The sequence below is a fragment of the Danio aesculapii genome, chromosome 14 (genome assembly GCF_903798145.1).
Source record: "Danio aesculapii chromosome 14, fDanAes4.1, whole genome shotgun sequence".
Taxonomy (NCBI): Eukaryota; Metazoa; Chordata; class Actinopteri; order Cypriniformes; family Danionidae; genus Danio; species Danio aesculapii.
The window spans coordinates 34,999,590-35,019,628 of record NC_079448.1 but is presented as its reverse complement, the minus strand read 5'-3'; the positions used below and the strand labels follow the sequence as shown (position 1 = coordinate 35,019,628).

The 20,039-nt window shown below is 37.9% G+C and overlaps 2 protein-coding genes across 3 annotated transcripts; one reads left to right on the top strand and one right to left on the bottom strand.

Moving 5' to 3' along the window:
• The first annotated feature begins 287 nt into the window (after positions 1-287).
• Positions 288-5,613, top strand: ube2a (ubiquitin-conjugating enzyme E2A (RAD6 homolog)). Its single transcript, XM_056471678.1, has 6 exons — positions 288-501; positions 726-806; positions 1,203-1,228; positions 2,057-2,146; positions 4,332-4,420; positions 4,496-5,613. The coding sequence occupies exons 1-6, from the start codon at positions 458-460 to the stop codon at positions 4,622-4,624; spliced, it is 459 nt and encodes a 152-aa protein (XP_056327653.1). The 5' UTR covers positions 288-457; the 3' UTR covers positions 4,625-5,613.
• A 1,171-nt stretch (positions 5,614-6,784) lies between these two features.
• Positions 6,785-19,787, bottom strand: nkrf (NFKB repressing factor). Of its 2 annotated transcripts, none has more exons than XM_056471677.1 (3): positions 19,338-19,787; positions 15,005-15,129; positions 6,785-9,042 (listed from the first exon to the last, which is right to left on the bottom strand). In XM_056471677.1, exons 2-3 carry the CDS (start codon positions 15,111-15,113, stop codon positions 6,812-6,814), a joined length of 2,340 nt encoding a protein of 779 aa, XP_056327652.1. In that variant the 5' UTR covers positions 15,114-15,129; positions 19,338-19,787; the 3' UTR covers positions 6,785-6,811. The 2 variants fall into 2 exon arrangements, with proteins under 2 accessions (XP_056327652.1, XP_056327651.1); XM_056471676.1 differs by lacking the exon at positions 19,338-19,787 and adding an exon at positions 15,321-15,569.
• Positions 19,788-20,039: the final 252 nt, after the last annotated feature.

Genomic DNA, 20,039 nt, shown 5'->3' with positions numbered 1-20,039 from the left:
TTTTTTCTTTGTTTTTTGATAGTTTCAATATTGTTGGCTCTGGTTCTTGCCATTTCTGTCAAAACTATGACGTTACTATGCTGGTCTGCTACAACTGGAGGGTTTTGTGTTAACGGGTTTAACCATATTTATGCTTAATGTTTAAACTAACCGTTCGAAACAACAATGCTTTATTTCTGGAATAAGTTTAATCACTTTTAAAGCAAGAATACGTTTACAAGTGTGTGAAAGAGCTCACGTTTGTTTCATGAAATTGTTAGTACACCCCCATGTTAAGTTGGTATGATCCGGTCCCCGAGAGACGGGCTTAGAGAAAACAGGCAGGAGGATCCAAGAGAGCGAACGGCTAACAGCAAAATTTAGCGGAATCTACGTCTCCTGAACCCAAAGAACTGAACATTGTTCAAAGAAACTACGTCGAAACCTTATGTTTACGCCTCGGTTCTCCAATTAAGCCATGTCAACCCCAGCAAGACGGCGTTTGATGAGGGATTTTAAACGGTAAGAGGAAATGCTAAAGGCCCTCGGTTGCTTTATGAACACCGGCTGCTCTTTGCCTTTATCATGGCGACTTTTTCCTCCTCACAGAAGATATTTATTAACTATAACTATACCTTTTTGATTAAATTTGGATGTCATATTTGCTGTAATGAATCTTGTCGTGATATAGGTGTAATGTTTATCATATAAATGTTCTCTATAATTGTTTTATTCTTTCTTTTTAGTCTCCAAGAGGATCCTCCAGCCGGAGTTAGCGGAGCCCCATCGGAAAACAACATCATGGTCTGGAACGCTGTCATTTTTGGGTTCGTGTCATTTCCTTATTATTTCACCACCGTAAAAATGAAACCCACCACATTGATATATTTGTTCATCTCAGCCTATTGGAGGTCTGTTAGTTGACGTCCAGCTTGTTAGCAGTAATATAAGCAGTTTTAAATAGGCCAGATGGCCAGTAGTCCTCCATAAGAGGTGCTGGTTATTTGATCTTGAAGTGACGCTGTCCTGAATAGAGCTGTGTTGTGTTGTGCAGAAGGAAACGGTTATAATGTCATTTCCGTAGACTGTTGTGCCTTGTTATTTTTGGATTTCTTTAATGCGCAGCTCTCTTGCACGTCGGCCGGTGATTTTGGCTTTGTTTCTTGCTGTCATGCCAAGTGTTGTGTGTAACCTGACATGTTGACCCATTTTTCTACCTACAGGCCTGAAGGAACACCTTTTGAAGATGGTAAGTCAAGAAAACAAAGATTTTTATCAGTGTTAATGTTAAAGCTTGGGGTTGGTAAAATTTTTGGAATATTTCTTGAGTAGTCCATTAAGTTGCTCACCAGTGAATCATTTATTTGAGCAAAATAGACGAATAGTAGTGATATTTCAATGTATTTACTGTGTTAAATAGCTATTTGCAGAGAGACTATAAAGATGCACTTCAATCTATAATTGGGACATCAAAAACACAGATCAGAATGCAAACATTAAAAACTTGTGTATGTTCACAAATCTAATTAAGTTTTTACTTAAGGGCTTTGCTGTATATATTTAAAAGCATGCCATTTTTTTTTGCCATGTTTCATTATTGTTTTGTCTTTTACATATAATTTGATATGAAGTTAGTGTTCATAGTTAATTTTTAACCAGAATGCACAGTATTGTTTTTAGAGCACATCAGGATAACATTCACCAATTATTTTAATATGCAAAACATTACAGAGTTGTGTCAGTGAGTGTTTATTTCCAAGTATTGAATGCACAATTACTATGAAAACAGTGTATTTTAAAGTGAGGTCAAAAATATAATAAAACATGATTCCTATAGTGAGGGTTTGGAACTTGAAAATATTATTAAATTTTTTTATGCAGTTCATTTAGTCTTATCGACCCCATAGCTTTAAACATTAATATACCCCAATGCAAATCTCACTGGATTTGACTGGGTTGCAAATAATTTTGACATTTACTGTTTGTAATTGTGTATAGAGGTACATGTGCCATGCTCTTTTTGTCTACAAGTGACAGATCGTTTTATCTCATATATTTTCTTTCCTGTTTGTCATAGGAACTTTCAAACTCACAATAGAATTTACAGAAGAATATCCCAACAAACCTCCTACAGTTCGGTTTGTCTCCAAAATGTTTCACCCTAATGGTAAGATTACAATCTTGTAGTGATTTTTTTTTTTTTTTTTGTATTGACGAAATGCTTGCACTTGAGATAAACCTCTGCAGCTCTTCTATTTTTGATCAAAAAGTTTTTTATTTCTTTCCAGAACATTTTTTAAGATGGTCATATTGTCACACTTGCACTTTATTTGTAGATTTGGAAACAAATAGTCTTATTTAGGTCTTTGGCTCTGATTTTATTGCAGTTTGAGAGTAAAATATTTAGGAAACTATGTATTGCATGACATTTTAAAATAGTATCCTTGTTTTTTTGTTATAGCAAACTTAGACACTTTTAACACAATTAAATAATTTGCCAAGCGTCTGCTTTAAAACCATATGCATTTATGTGAATGCAACGTAAAATGAAAAGAATTTGACAGAGCCATACATTTAAAACAGGTAATTAATAAATACTAAATACATTTACAGTATTAATGAGTACACCCCGTACAGATCTCCCTTTTGAATTAATGCTTCCTAGAGGATGCTATACAATAAGATATGTTTTGTATAAACATTAGACTAGTTTGTCACAAAGCCAAAACTGGAACAAACTTTTTGCATAAATCTGTTAATCAACCTCAGTCCTGATCAAAACTACTAAATTGCTTAGAAAACTATAGGATTGTAACTCTTTATTGCCAAGTTCACAAATGATGTCACTGATTTGGTGAAAAAACACACAAAATGACGTATTTTCAATATAAAAAGTAATTGTGCACTGGATTTTTTTTAACCTTTTATCCAAGACTTGGACATGTGAAACAACATTGACTTAAATGGATTATTATTATTATTATTTTTTATAGATTTTCACTTTTTTTTCTCCCCAATGTACTGTTGGTGGCTGTTTTCCCCCATTGACTTTCATTATAACCAAATTTTTTTGCTTACAAAACTATGATATCACATAATCATGCATTTTTGATTGTTTGTGGTTTTCCCTCTTGGCAAGAAGTCAAATTTGCAATTCTAGACCTAGACTTAGTTTCTGGATTTTATATGGCGTATAACAGCAAATTAAAGTGTGTGTATGCATGTCTGTGAGTGACCTTCACGCACTTACCTTGATGTGTCTGAGAAAATCTAAATATGCATCTCAGCTCTCAGAACTACATGGAGTAAACAAAAACAAAGACCGTGTATTTATGCACCATCAAATGTGGTTATAATGAAAGTCAACAGAGCAAAAAACAGCCACCAACAGTAAATTAGGAAGAAAAAATGAAAATCTAACAATGCATCAAAGCTAATGTTGTTCCTAATCGTTCACATGTCCAAGACTGTAATAAAAGGTAAAAAAAATAATAAAAATCCCGTCCACAATTACTTTTTATTATGAAAACACGTCTTTTTTTTTTCTTTTTTTTTTTTAACCAAATCAGTGACATAATTTGTAAAGTTAGCAATTAAAGAGTTAAAATCCTGTCATTTAAAAAAAAACATTTAGTAGTTTTGATCAGGGCTGAGGTTAATTAACAGATTTATGCAAAACAATTTGGAAAAAAAATTATTTGATGCATTTTTAAAGCAGTTTAATTAAGTGGATGTTTTTAATCCCCAACATTACAAAAGGGTAGTAAATTTGAACAGTGCACAAGTATTATTGGTTGCTAGTAAAAAAGCAACTAGGAAATGGCTGGATGAGAATCCACCTACTAAGAAAGAGTGGATAGTGATTGTTAACCAATATATTTAATATGGAGAAAATTCCCTTTTCTCTTTAACACTGAATAAATTCAATCAGGATTGGTCGAAATGGTTATTGCATACAGGTAAATGAATAGTGTAACTTTGGATTGTTTTGCAATGAGTATGATTCTTGTTTCTCCATGCACAATATGCAAGGTATTTACTGAGAATTTTGGACTTGTATCTGCTGTACCATATACACCACCTTTTCCTTTTATTGATATTTTTTGCTGCTGGTCCTATTCATTATACTCCTAAATCTTACATTTATTTCTAAAGGAGCGGGGACCAATGGGATTGTAAGCCCTATAAACAATGTGAATGTATAACTGTCATAAAACAAAATAATTGTGTAAAAATGTATTATCTGCCTATTCCTAAAGGTGTAGGGTGATCACAATCTTATTTTAATAATTATAACTGTTTTACATTATATAAAGACTTGAAATGTAATTGTCTTCCTTTGATTCCTTTAGTTTATGCAGATGGTAGTATATGTTTGGACATTCTTCAGAATCGCTGGAGTCCAACATATGACGTTTCCTCAATTTTAACGTCAATACAGGTATATGTTTTGATGATACCATAAAAGAAGTGAGGCCGTTATTCAGCTTGTTAACATGCTTTTCACTTGTCACAGTCTTTACTGGATGAGCCGAACCCAAACAGCCCTGCCAACAGCCAGGCAGCTCAGCTGTATCAGGAAAACAAGAGAGAGTATGAGAAACGTGTGTCGGCCATTGTGGAACAGAGCTGGCGTGACTGTTGACCCACCTTACAGTTCACATATGAACAATAGTCCGCCTCAGCCAACGAGAGGAAAACCACCTTGCAAAGAATAAAATAAAACACATGTTTTGAATCATTCTCCACTTACTCGGTAGAATTGTCTGTTCTGTAGCTGTTGCAAGATTAGAGTGCTGTTGTGTTGTGGTCTCCCTCTTCATGCAGAACCTTATCCTGGAAGAGGATAAACCCTAATTTAACAAAAGATTGTGGCCGGGGTTACTTTTATTTGGCCTGCCCTCGTTTCTTATTACTTTGGTTGTATAATTTGCTCCTACACTGATTTTGTTTTGGATATATTAACATGTTGGCTGCTGTTTTCAGTATGAATTCAAGTTTGAAGACTGATTTTGTTGCATCTCTGCAGGTGTCACAAGGAAACAAACATTGAAGCAGGTTGGTAAATTGTCTCGTATGGAAAGCTTACATGTTTCAGAAACATGCTTTTACACTTGGAAGACCTGATCTTTTAAAACCGATGTGAGATTTGTAATGCATCAAATGTTGGGAATGGTCCTTTTTTATGAAGTGTAAGTGATTTATGTTCTTTTAATGCAGCAGTCTGTAGTGGCGTTTAAGGTGTTGCCTATTGACTGTGTGCTGAGTTGTTAGCAGTAATTGACTTAAAGTACACAATGATCTGTGTGTCTCACAAAAGCCAGTGCAGAGCATTACAAATTGGCACTATTGTGGTTTTTTTTTTTTCCCTTCTGTATTCACTAATTTGTGTCTGCTGCACCCAAGATGCATGGTTTTCTTGCTCGTTTTCTTAAGTTCCATTAAAGTGCCGTTTGATTTCTGACTTTGAATCGCTTCTCCAACCATTCTGGATGTGATGCTGTCATGCAGAGTCCATTTTAGCTAATTCAAATTGTCATTTTTCTAATTTAACAAGAGTGTCGGACTTGCACTAGTATCCCATGTAAGAAACTGTAAATTTTCTCACTTCTTGTAAATAAACAGTAAAATAACTTCTGTGGTGTGGTCCCCCCCCCCCCTCGCTCTAGAACAAGGGTGCCCAAACTGGAACCTGGAGGTCTGGTGTTCTGCAAATTTTAGCGTAAACTTGCCTCAAAACTCCTTCACAGACATTTCTAGAAAGCTGCGGTCACACTAGAGTTAGAGCATGCGAAACTCTGTCATATGGCGCTGCGAAAAGGGGCAGGATTAAACAAGATGATTAAACATTAAAAAAAAGAGAGCGATTAGTCAAAATTTGAAATTTCCTTCCAGAGAGGTCATGTTTTGATGCTCTAGTGGTCTCACGCATTCAAGTGATGCGATTTTGCAGGCCAGAGTGTACCAAGCTTGAACCTTCCAACATTGCGATCTGCGAAACTTGACGCACGAGCTTGGGTTTCTGGTCTGACGCATTTGGTGCGTATGCATGGGAAGTCTATGGGAAGAAAAGTCCAGTGTGACCGCCGCTTAAGAGCTTGATTAGCAAGTCCAGGTGTCTCTGATTGGGGTTGAAACTAAACTTTGCAGGACACTGGCCCTCCAGGACTGAGTTTGGACTCTCCTACCCTAGACCAAAAACAAGCATTTGCATTCCATTAAATGAATTTGAAAATGGACTATGACCAGATGATATTTAATGTGTCGAAAACAAGTTGGTTAACAGTATTAACAAGAGCAAACAACCTCACGGCGATTCCTGCTCAGGCATTTGCTAAACAGTAAAATTTAAGGTTTAAGTTGGAGAAATATTTAACCTTACAACCAGAAAATGACAAAATATGTTTTGTAATTCAGTGTTATTTTTTATATTTCAAGTGTTGCTCTTACAGAAGATGAAAGAATTGTCCATTGTGAAAACAAGTGGAGGAAATGGAATGTCATTTCAGACAGGAGCACATGCTGCCATAAAGCCCCTTTACTAATATTCAGGTCAATAAATGTCATCCACAGGATATATATATATATGATATGACAGGCTAGTTAAATTTGTGGTCTTCATGTGGCCTAAAGCTAACCTACAGCAAATTTGGACAAAACATGAAAATACACAATGGTAACGGGAGAAAAGGGTACACGTTTGTAGACATTGAACGTTTTTTTTCAGGCTTCTGTCCACTTTACATCTTTTAAAAAATACTTTACGCTCGTTGAAAACAAAACTGTTTTGCTTTTATGAGTGGGCATCAGTGGGCTTATCAGAAGCCTGAGATTATGAAGGCTGAGGTTTCACCAGTTCATATCGTCCAACCTGCCCTTCCTGCAAGAGCTGACCAATCAGTTGTTCCTTCTGAACTCTTCGGCTAACCACTAAAAAGCGTTGTCGACCCTGTCCGTACGACTTGCTACGCAGCCCGTACCTTTGGGACACCTGGTGAATCTGTCGGCGCTCTTCGTTGTTGAGCTCGGTGGAGAAGCGCAGATCGTCTTGCCGTTCTGAACTTGCGTAATTCCGAATGATGTCCTCAATATCGCGCTTTGTCAGCTGACTACCATGTCTGTCCATGTCCATACCGAGTCCTTCTCGGGTGAACTGCTCTTTGACTTTGATAGGTTCAGCAATGCCATCTCCTTCTCTACCCAAGCCTCCACCTGTCCAGCCCATCTTGCGGAGTAGCTGGTTCCCAATGTTGTCCTCTTTAATCTCCTGCCGAACAGCTTCCTCACCAGAACGGCACATGATTTGATCTCGGGAAATTGCATCGGCATGGCCCTCCTTCCTAAGATTGGACTTCACCACAGCCTGTGTACGCCGAAGTGTGGCGAGGGCCTCCTCAGCCGCAATGTGCTTGACTGTTTTTTTGGGACCAAGCCCTGTTGCCACGTACTGACCATCCAGGTAAACTTCACATCGCCAGCTGTGGTCTGCCAGAACTGTGAATTTGTATTCTGCCAACACCTTATTAAATTGAGCAGTGTCGTTTATTATGCATATAGCATTATCTGAATTTTCAAGGATGACCAATTCACCGAGCTGTGCCCCACTGCTACTTTGCTGGGAGTAGCAACCAGGGGATTCCTCAGAAAAATAGTTTCCTCCAGAAAATAGTTGTTGTTGCTGTTGTTGTTGTTGTTGTTGCTGCTGCTGCTCTTGTTGGCGAGCAGCTTGGTTCATTCGCAACTTCTTTACCGCCTCTTCTGCCGCTGAATGTTTTGCACTTTTCTTTGTCCCTCTGGCTTGTGCCACCAGTTCGCCCTGCAAGTACACATTACAGAGCAATAAATTGCTGTTGGGAACCGGGTCAAAAGTGTAATCAACTTTCATGCGGTTGAAAGCTGCAGAGTTATTAAGAATACAGATAGCATCGTGTGCGTTCTCCATGATTACAAATTCTGTCCAGTGTTTGCTTCGGTCAGGCACATATTGGCCCTTGGTACTTGGGGGTGGATTGTCTTCAGGGTTGCGTAGAGGTGGCGGAAGGGATGGATTTGGAGTGTTAACCTGGCACACCACCATGTCATTAACGTATCTGCGCTTGTACAGTCGCCTCAAGATACGAATTTCCACTGGCCTCATAAACAGCTTGATTGCCTGTTCTGAGGCTCGGTCTCTGGCACCGTTTTTACTCCCAGAGTAACCTGTAGCAAGGTACACACTCTGACACCTCAGTTCACACGCATATCCATCACACGGTACCTTTCTGTTTTTAGGAAGGTCAGCAGGAGGGATATCTCTTAAATTGACATAGATGTACTCTGGGTTCGTCTTGCAGGCCTGAATGCTGCGGCTAAGTATGAAATTGTAGTTTGGCCCTTCAGGTCCACCCACGAATGCCGGATCTCTGAGGGTGACAGCAACGGCTGACGATACTCTGACTATCAGCCTCTGTTTTTCTTCAACTGCGGCTGTAGGGACAGAAGCTGGCAGTGATGGTGTAGGGAGCAAGCCTGTACCTCCTCTGCTTGGACCGTCGTATACCCTGCTAAAAGCCTTGCTGGAGGTTGGCCTTTCCTGATGTCCAAATCCCAACCCACGCCGTCCACTCTCGTAGGTTCCAGATCGTCCACTTCCATCAGATCTGCCTGTGTGTAAGACTGAATCAGACTGCCTGGAATTATAGGCCTCATATTTAGCAGTGTACTCCTGCTGCACTTTGCCCATGAAGTTTGAGGTGGACCCTCTGCTGCTATAACCAAGCCCACTTGTGCCACCCGAGGGCACATCCTTGCTTCTGTGCTCAGGCCAAGAATCATAACCATACCTGCCCTTGTCAAGAGAGCTTGAGGGGGGTGTGCAGCCACGGTTGCCGTTATATGGTTGATGATCTTGTTCCTTTTGTCTCACATCTGTCACCTCATCCCTTCTTCTAGTCTTCTCATTTTCTTTTTCATCAGTTCTTCCATTTCCACTGCCGCTGCTCTCGCCACTCACAAAGTGTACAGGCTCAAATCTAGGTCTGCGAGTGAATTTTGACATTGGCATTTTGCTCATGGGTTCCTCACCTGAAATCATATGGATATTATGTTTAAATATAGATATTATATAAATACAGAATGATACAACCAACAACAACAACCGGACAAACCAAAATGGTTGTTTATATTGATACACAACTGTTAACAGCATTGGTAAATTAAGACTTTATGGTGCCCTATAGGCAAAAAGCACACAAGTCACCCCAATTCATGTCCCCCTGATTTATTTTACCATTTTTTTCACCATTGCATCAATTAAAAAGTCAAAATGTGTTTTCTTGCTTTTCAAAGAAAATTATATAACTACAATTTAAAATAATTCACACAGATTATTTTTAAACATTCTAGCAGACAGTATGTCAAGACAACAGAATACAACTTAAATTAATTCTGTAAAATGTTATGTAATTAATCAATAGGCTATTTGGAACAATACTCTTCTGTAGCTAACCAATGAGCTCATGAACATTTAATGGCTTTTCAGAGGTAAAGGTATGCTGCGTCCCAATTTGCATACTATCCTTCCTAAATAGTATTTGAAAATAGAATTAGTGTGTCCCAAATTGTAGTATGTTAAAAAGAGTATGCCAAAGATTCTTGGATGGTTTACTATTTTCGGTAAAAATTAAGTGTAGAAATCTGCACCAACAATACTGAACTTATATAAACATGTCTGAACATTAACGCCTGAATGCAGAATTATCCAAAGACCTGAGGAGATTTCTCTGCATGAAAAACATGTGAATGGCAGATTAACCTGCTGCTTCTCCAATAAGGTAGGAAATTAAATATGACAGAAATGTGGATGATTAACAGAGCTCATTTTCAAGCAACAAAACAATGTTAATGAGGGAGTAGTATGTCCCAAAGCTTGCATACTCTTCTTTTACACACTCAAAAGTATATATTTTTCTTTTGCAAAAAAGTACACACTTTTAGGGCAAATTGGGACACCGCAATAGTGTTTAGTGGAATTATTTAAGCTGTTTTCTAACCGTCAAAACAAGAGTCAAGTAAAAAAAAAAAGTGATTACAAGAATTCTAATAAATTTAACCTTTAATTGGCCCACATTTCCAATTTTTATATTCATGTTCTCTTCATCCCAGGGCCATGAATCTGTCTAACTTCTAAAATTCCTTCGCTATCTTAAAACGCACAAAAAACTAGATTTTACTGTTGTTTAAAGGTGTGAAAAAAAACTAAAAATGACTGTTTAGGTCTCTTAGGGTCAAACAGACCCCATGCTGAAAATGAATTTGAAAAATTATATTTTGGATTAATTTGGCCAAAAGAAGTTTTAAACCCATGATAAATCTGGAATGTTTAACATTTCAGCAAAGGTCAAAAATGAAAATTGGAACAAAAATTTGATCACTCGCACACATACTGTATGCACATGAAGTTGTTTGGGGCTTTTTTTGGCACATTAAAATTGGCTTTTGTTTTGCAAAAGTAAACTATTAAAAATATCAGACAACAAAAAAATATAAAATAAAGAATTTATGTATTTTAGAATGTTACAATATATATCTAGTGGACAGATATTTCATTATGAAAAGTTTTCTAAAGCAAATAAATAAAATTATCAAGTTGCAAAGAATCTCGTTTAATTTGAACCTCTCTTAACGTAAGTGGCGCAGCACAATTACTCGAAAAAAGATCACAATCTCAATTCGACCCTACACAATCTTAATCCAGCATCTCTACGATTCAGCCAATTATATTTTCAAGGTCAGAGAGAACGTTACTTAGTAACATTGACATCTCCAAATGATGTTAAAAGTGTCACATACTGTTATTTATAAAGTATACATTTTCTTTCATAGCGAACACAAAGTGTTGTGAATGAAAATAAATTTTTACTGGGTATAAACTACTATACCTATACAATGTTGAATATAATGCAAGAGGGAATCTGATAATGACATAGGTCTCATTTTTCTGGTGAAAAAATGGTTTAATAATGTTGTGATTGATTAGCACATGTCTCAAACATAATAATTCAACTTCAGAATAATGAATAGCTGTATTCTGATGCCATCACTTTACTGTGAATTAACAACTAGGACATACAAAGTCTATTCAAGTCCACCATTCAAAGTCTAAACAAAATACAGCATCTTAACCAACAGTAGACCCACACACAGGCCTAATATTTTTATAGTTGTTTTACCATATGTTTAAGAATAACAATAATAATAGCAGACTCATATTAACCTTTATTTGACATCTACAAAATTGTGAGAAAATCGTGATCTTGATTTTAAGCAGAAAAAAATTGTGATTCTCATTTTAGCCAGAATCATGCAGCCCTAATAATAAGTAGCAGAAACTATGCGGTTAAATTCACTATTTGTCTTCAAAGCTTTTAGGTTAACATTGTTTTATCAGACATTAGGCAGAATGTAAAATAAATGTGTTAAAATACAGATTATTTATTTATTACTAATCCAAATATAAAAATATAGAAAATACTGACATAATATACCATATCTCACAATTCAGTCAAACACACTGAGATGAGCTTTTGTATAAACCACACATTACCCAGCCCTAGTTAGGTTCAGTGTTACATGTCGTTGGTAAATACTAGGGATGCTCATTACGGTTCATTTTGCTAACAGACAACCGACGCTCGTTTATCGCATAATAACGGTTAACTGGTCAGATTAATATAAAATTATTATTATTAAAAAATAAAAAATGATGTGTCTATTTTGTGTGACACATTAAATATTGCATTTTAAAATACTGATTTATTTTAACATGCGAACATATTAATAACAGAACATAACAACAGGTCATCTTCACGCACCTGCAGTGTTTCCAACAGCATAAAAGAACAGAATAAACTAAATCAAATGAATAAAATAAATAGGCCTGCCCTAAATTATTTTTCACTTAAATGATTAACTTAGATTACAAAACGAAAACACTGACTGAATGTCAGTCACTGACTTTTTGAGAACGGGAGGCTGTTTTTTTCTTTCAATTATGTGTTTTTGTCTTCCGTCAAATAAAAATAGCAGACTTTCTCAAATCGCTTGCTCTATGGAAAATATGCATTTATTTATTGCCCTGCTGTTATTATTATTATTATTATATCACAAAACCTTTTTACATTTTTAATAGAAATCATTATTTTAAAGATTATGTCTTATGGTTTCCTTTCTCACTCGCGGTTCAAGTGCGAGTGATGCGTGATGAAAAGACAATGACAACGCGCACATATGTTGACTTTTTGTAAACAGTTTTGTTGTTTAAATATGACATTGCATTAATTTGCATGCATGCTTTATAAGCTGTAAAATGAAAGCTAAAGCCTATTTGCTGTGTTTATGATGCAGATCCAGGAGGCAATTAGCATCAGCGCTGGTTTGGCATCAACTCGTCTGTATCAAACAGCAATATTCTTCCATTTTGCTCCTTTGGCAAATATGTCTGTAGGCACATGTGGTTATACGTTATCGTCCCACGAGTTAACAAATATGTGTTGCAGTTGCACATTAAGGGGCTGATCACAGCAAACGTGCTTTTCCATTCCAAAACGGCGAGGCGCACCGCACTGCCTTATGTTGACAAGAAAAAAAAGAAGCGCGATGCTCTTTTATGTTGCAAGAAAACGACTCATCTGGGTATTGATTGAGCAAGAGTGTTGCTGTCTATGTTGTTACAATTGTAATATTTAATAATATTGTGATATTCAAGATTTGTAAAGTCATACAGCTCTGGATAACTTGAAACAGCGAGCACTAGTCTCTCCTCCATCTTCAGCTGTGGCGGCAGACCTTTTACACAAATCTACCAACTACCTATGCCGTTATTTTTAAGGACAAATGGAAAAATGTCATGAGCACAGTATTACGAGATTGCATTTATGCAATACGAGCATGCAAATCTTTTTGCTCGCGCGCAGATTTCCTCTGCTTGTGCAAAAACCTCTTGCACGCCCCCTCAAATATACGCTGCTCAAGCGCAGATCTACTTGTGCGCTCTCAAATAAATGCTGCTGAAATGCTATTTAGTGCATTTATGCAATAAACACAAGCAAGATAAAGTCACTGTATGCAGAACCACGTACAGACCTTTATCTATAAATAAATTTAAATTATGGAAACTGTGTTCATCCTAACTGAAAGCCATGTCGTGTTTGCTGGCCTCATGCACCTGTCAGTCAGTCAGGTTACGTACAAAATAACTCACGTAACTTGGTTACGTTAGGGTTAAACAAATAACGCACAGCACTACTACAGTTACATATAAGTTTGCGCTGTTATAATACACTTACCTTTTAATATGTTTTGGTGAGATTATAACCCACTATTAAAACAACAATGACTGAATGTTTTGATTGAGAAGCTGTAATGTAGCCGTGGAGGGATGCATTTTGGTGTGGCGCCCTGCCATGGAAGAATCGCTTGTTGCTAAATCGGATATGGTTGCGGCCGGAAGTTAACGAGAATAATTTATATTATTTATTAAATTTCCCATTTATTGCATTTTATTAACCCCTACTCCCACCCCAACCCTAAACCCAACCGTCACAGTAATGTAAAAATATGAATTACTGTTATACAGTGTCAATATAAATGCTGCTATATATTGATGTGTATATTGCACTTCCGGCCGGCCACATATCCGATCAAGACTTTACCCGTATCCGATCTAGACTTTACCGGAAAAAATGAATGTAGCGGAAACCGTGCTCTTTAAAAGTTCTCTGTAGTTGTCTTGATGAGCTCTCTGGGATGAGCCGCGTGCAAAACACTTGCGGCCGTTAGTAAACCATTCAAAAGATGCCCCTCTTAACGAGAGAGAGAAAAAAAAATCAAATATGGAATTCGGCCATAATCGGCCCCTTATGCAACCAAACTCTAAAAATATAGATATAGACCTCTTTCTTAGAATGCAAAATTACCGTGTATGCGCAAGGAGAATGCTAAGAACTTCCGGTCGGCAGCTGATGCGTATAAACTAGTACGTATGATGTGGCAGCTGATGCGTATAAACTAACTAATACTGTTGTCGATCAGCACCACCTCCTGCACTGGTTATTTAAAAAAAAATTTGGTCTAATGGGATGGAAAACAACTGTTGTGAGGCATTTTCCCCTTGTTGTCAGACGGCATTTTTTGCAGTTTAAATGAAGTTCTTTTGCAGTTATATTTGAGATTATTTCAAATATATAAACAACCCAAACAAATGTAATTCACCATAATTCACCACATGTTGCCTTTACTGTCCCACTGACACACTGATTTAATAACTGTGACAAAGTGAAAATTGTGACAAAGTGACATTTTAAAATAACAGAAAAACACAAACCCTGGTAAATACTACACACTAAATGAAGCATAAACGGCTTGCGATTAGAATGAACATGCCAGCAGAGTCTCAGTAACAGACTTTCATTGGTCATTTTTGTAAATTGCATGACTGCCATACTTGTTAAATTTCATTCGAGTAATCTGGTTTGCTCTATAATCCAGTGAAGTTGTGTGTGTGTGTGTGTGTGTGTGTGTGTGTGTGTGTGTGTGTGTGTGTGTGTGTGTGTTGAAGAGCCGCTGAGCTAACAGCTGACAGGCCAGGGAAACACACACTGTATTTCTGACGGCAGGCGCAAGAACTAGGAGAACGTTTTTGTCTCGCGCTTAAACCACTTCTGGCATATTATAACGGCTTTAACAAACCTTTCAAAGTTGTGTGTCACAAAAACACCCCGTAATCCTCTCAAAACGCTACTGAAACCCGTTTTCGGAGCGCAAATTACCAGTTGTAAACGCTGTGAACGGAAGTTCTAAACATTCTACCGGAAAACGCTGGTCGCTATGGCGCCCTCCATGCAGCAGCCAAGAAATGGGTCTATATAAAATAGTATTTTTTATCGTTTAACTGATACCCTTAATCGGTTACAAACGCACCCTTTCGGTTAACGGTTAATCGACTATTTTGAGCACCCCTAGTAAATACTAGACTTGATGAACTTACTTCCATCAGATGAACACGGTCTCTTTTTGGCTTCAGCGTTTGGGACTAGTTCATATGAGGGCATTTCGCCAATATCAATCCCTTCTGCCATCTCAAGCACCTTCTCCATCAGTTGAGAGCCATACCTGCCCAAAGAAAGAAAGAAACGCCACAGCATTGAGCAACGCTACCTGCGAACCATAAGCATAACATGAAATTCAAGGTGATCTGTATGGGGCCACATTATATAACCGAAAATACGACATAAAATTAACTTCTTCGCTACTTTTGTGACACGAACATGCTCTTAAACTTTTTATTTCATTCCAATTCCCACCTGCATCCCAGGAAAACATGGTTAACCCACACCATCGACAGGGCCAGCAGCTTATCAAGCCCATTTTCGTACTCGAACTGCTCAATGTGTTTCAATACGAACTGACGTCTAGCAGACCAATGCTTGTCACTCTCGAACTGCTGACGGAAGTCATCGACATTGCACGTCCAGCGGCGAAAACCAGCGGGTTTGCTAGAAACACACGGGTCCTGTGAATGATGTCTGAGCATCCCGGTGGTCGACGGTAGCGAGAAGCTAACCGGAAACAACGTAGCTGGCGCAGTGCATGCTGGGAAAGCCTCCACTAGCTATCACATACGGACCCCAAGCATGCGTCAATAGCGCCGCCACATTTGTACAGTGCTTCCAGGACAAGTGTCATTCAACAGCACTAGTCAAGACAGTGTGAAGATACTGGATTTTAGCGCTGTGTACGGCTGTAGTAACGAGCAAGCAAAGAAAACAAAGCACAAAGGCAGAACACTTCATGGGTAAGATTTAGTTTTTTACATGTTATGAACTTTTGTGCAAAATAAGTAGTGTTACTGAGGATAATACAGTCACTTACTGCATTCACCATAAGGCAAAGTAGCTCCAACTTGCACTAAATACTAAGCTTATGGTAGTTTTGTTGAATAAAATAGGCAAACAATGTAAATGAAATATTACAACGAGATGCTGCGCTGCCAGAAACTTGTCGGCTCAGTGAACGAGTCGTTCATAACGAAGATTCATTCACAAACGAATCGAAAAATGAGAAGTGAAAGCAGGAGAGGGGATGTGTATCAGGAGACGGATTAGATAAAATTTAACAGGGATGGTGGATAGTACATTTCCATGCAAACAAACATTCGTTCTTTGTCAGGAATGCCCGTGCAGTCACTTATCCATCAATATAGAAAAGTGATGGAAAATGATAATTTTCGTAATTTAAAAAATGCTTGCATACTGACCACCAGGAAAACTCCCGATCATGGATATACGCATATTTGTGTATTTCTAGGCTCTGGATGGCCAGTCCTCCACTGCACCTTGGTCTTGCATTCATTTCAATGGAGCGCTACCCTGTATGAAAATGGCGGCTCTATTCAATTCAATTCAATTCACCTTTATTTGTATAGCGCTTATACAATGTAGATTGTGTCAAAGCAGCTTCACATAAAAGGTCACAGTAAATAGGAACAGTGTAGTTAAGTTTGTAGTGTTTAAGTTCAGTTCAGTTTAGCTCAGTTCAGTGTGGTTAATAATCACTACTGAGAGTCCAAATATTGAAGAGCAAATCCAACGATGCGCAGCTCTACAGATCCTGAACCATGCAAGCCAGTGGCGACAGCGGAGAGGGAAAAAAAACTTCACTAAAGGCGAAAGTGAAGAAAAAAAACCTTGAGAGAAACCAGGCTCAGTTGGGCACGACCATTTTAATTTCTCCGCTGGCCAAACGTCTTGTGCAGAGCTGCAGTCTCAGTGGCGGAGGCTGGAAGCTGGCCTCAGCGAAGACTCGTCTGTCTCTGGAGCGTCATAGGAAACAGTCTCATGTTCTCCACTCTTCCATGACCATCGCAGTAGTTGTTCAGGATTCGGCCAGGTCCAGGATATGGAAACCTTGGGATCATCTCGTCGTTGGTCTTGGATCGAATCAGTGACTCTGCATAGTCTGAGGGCCTCGGGAAGAGTATCCCCAGGTGGAAATGGAGAATAAAGAAAATAATTAGCGTAGCTGATGTTCACAGTGTATATCAGCAAGATGCATAACCTGTGTGGAAGCCCCCTAAGTGGTGCACTAAGTGTATGCTTTACTGAACAGATAGGTCTTTAATCTAGTTTTGAATTGGGAGAGTGTGTCTGAGCCTCGGACGTTATCAGGAAGGCTATTCCAGAGTTTAGGAGCTATAAATGCGAAGGCTCGACCTCCTTTACTCGACTTTGCTATTCTAGGTACTACCAGAAGTCCTGAGTTTTGAGATCTTAAAGAGCGAGTTGGATTGTAGCGAGACAGAAGATTGGTTAGATAAGCAGGAGCTAGATTATTTAGAGCTTTATATGTAAGAAGCAATATTTTAAATTCAATACGAAACTTAACAGGCAGCCAGTGTAAGGAGGATAAAATTGGGGTGATGTGATCAAATTTTCTAGACCTGGTTAGAACTCTGGCAGCTGCATTTTGTACTAATTGAAGTTTGTTAATAGAGGATGCTGGGCAGCCAGCAAACAGAGCATTACAGTAGTCCAGCCTAGAAGTCATAAAAGCATGGACTAGCTTTTCTGCATCTGAGATGGATAGCATACTTCGTAACTTAGCTATATTTCTCAGATGAAAGAAGGCAGTTTTTGTGACATGGGAAATATGATTTTTAAAAGTTAAATTGCTGTCTAATATGACACCCAGATCTTTTATAGTAGAACTAACGCTAACTTTGTATCCCTCTAATTGTAGATCGAGTTGTGAGATCTGCTGTGTACAGGATTTAGGCCCAATAAGTAATAATTCTGTTTTGTCTGAGTTTAAGAGAAGATAATTGTTGGTCATCCAGTCTTTAACATCTTTAATACACTCAGTTAGCTTGGACAGATTAGACGTCTCGTCAGGTTTAGTTGAAATATATAATTGAGTATCATCTGCATAGCAGTGAAAGCTGATCCCATGTCTTCTAATAATGTCTCCCAGGGGTAGCATGTATATTGTAAACAGTAAAGGGCCTAAGACTGATCCTTGAGGCACCCCGTATTTTACTGGGCTGATTTGTGAAGGCTGTCCATTTATATTTACAAACTGGTAACGGTCAGATAAGTATGACTTAAACCATTGTAGGGCCTGTCCTTGGACACCTGTAGACTTTAAGCGATTAATAAGGATACCATGGTCAATGGTGTCAAATGCCGCACTAAGATCGAGTAGAACTAATAGCGAGATGCACCCTTGGTCAGCAGCTAAGAGTAAATCGTTGGTTATTTTCACTAATGCAGTTTCTGTACTGTACTCTATTGACGCATTCTTTCTACAACAACAGGGTAGGCGACATCTAATGTAAATAGGCTCGTTTGAGGTGCAGGGGCACCAATTTAATTTACTTAAAGATACATCAACAGAAGAAGCTGCATCAATAATTTTGTGGCTCAAAAAGGGATATGGATAAATGATATTATTAGGGTCTGTATAGTGAGTGTGTGTGTATATAGTAATGCCTTTTGTTCAGTTTGTTCATTTGTTTGTTTTATTAATTAATCTTCATTAATTTTAGACATGGCATGCTGTACAATAAAAGTATGTAAAAAATAACTGAAAAGTTATATACATACATTATAAATTAAGTAGCTACAGCAAGATGATTTTGAGTGACAAGTCATTACAAATGTTTGTTTGACATAAATAAATTCTTAAGGGGCTAATTATATTGAAGTGTTTATTAGGCCTATATAAACAGCTTTTACTCCAGCCAGTCTAAAATAAACAGCCTGAGATTTTCTCCAGAATGAAAACCTGTGTTTAAACCATTTTACAGTCTATGGTTTAAACCTGGGAATCAAAATTCGAAGCAGTCACGTGGGTACAGGCGAAAATGAAGCTTCGTCACGTGATGATGGGCGCACAACGTCACATCACTCTACTCAATGCGGAGCTGATTTTGAATATACGACAGCTGGCTGATGCATATAAAATCTTGTAATTAATATGTATTAATTATATAGATAATCATAGATTGATTTGCATGACGTAAGCTTAATAATATGATCTAATAAATATATCGCCCGGTCATCTGACATCATTGCAGATTTCGTAACTGTCTACAAAACTTTCATGACATTTCCTACCCATAACCAAGTTGTTTTATATAATGTATCTTTAAATTAACTCCCACACCGTTCTTTAAGTGTAATTCCATAAATTCGCTAACCAATAGTCTTAACGTGACGCAGCGGCATTTCATTTCACTGCTATTCACTATTTATTTACTTTCATTTACATGGATGATATGACGGTGTATACATGTACATATCAAAACTGAAGTATAAGCTTACCTTTGTCGTATAGCAGTTCAGTTTTGCTGCCCTTGAATGTGTAAAGTCGCTGCTGATTGAGGTCCAAATGATTCAGACGCACAAGCAACCTGACAGGGCTAAAGCTAATCCACTGCTAACACCAGGAAACGGCTCATTTATTCATCCATTCAGATGTTATTCACACACTGTTATGAGGCGCCGTGTAGGATTTAAATCAAACTTCGCGCATATCAACACACTCATAAAACACGTGCATATACATGTAAAAATTACTCGCAAATACAGCTATAGCGGAGAGTAGGGCACAAAGTTACACTTTTTGGTTTTGGTCAAATAATGAACAAAGTAATGGGGTTAGACAAAGCATTTTTTTTACCAACAACACACAAGCCTCTCCTACAATTGAGCACTGGAATTATGATCGCCGGACCCATGGATTCTGTGCAGTATTGCCAAAAGTGCCAGGAGTAAAAATTTTACTATTTACCACACCTGCGGGGCAAGTTGTAACAGGCAGAGGGTTAGTTGTAACACATGCTTTTAAAGGCAGATTTCACACAATTAATTTAAAATCAGTTTGCTTTAAATAGTAGCTTTATTTCCTCAGTAATTGGCTCATTTCTTTTTTATTCTACATAGCGCAGTATGTTTATGTATGCATTTGTTTATTGGATAAACACATTTGAATCTATTTGCATTATTTGCTCCATGTCCTCATTT

Coding starts and splice junctions, on each gene's coding strand:
- ube2a (XM_056471678.1), top strand. CDS start 458: ATGTCAACCCCAGCAAGACGGCGTTTGATGAGGGATTTTAAACG. Junction 502..725: donor TTGATGAGGGATTTTAAACG/GTAAGAGGAAAT, acceptor CTTTCTTTTTAG/TCTCCAAGAGGATCCTCCAG. Junction 807..1,202: donor TGGAACGCTGTCATTTTTGG/GTTCGTGTCATT, acceptor TTCTACCTACAG/GCCTGAAGGAACACCTTTTG.
- nkrf (XM_056471676.1), bottom strand. CDS start 15,550: ATGCTCAGACATCATTCACAGGACCCGTGTGTTTCTAGCAAACCCGCT. Junction 15,130..15,320: donor CATGTTTTCCTGGGATGCAG/GTGGGAATTGGA, acceptor TTCTTTGGGCAG/GTATGGCTCTCAACTGATGG. Junction 9,043..15,004: donor ACCGTGTTCATCTGATGGAA/GTAAGTTCATCA, acceptor ATATGATTTCAG/GTGAGGAACCCATGAGCAAA.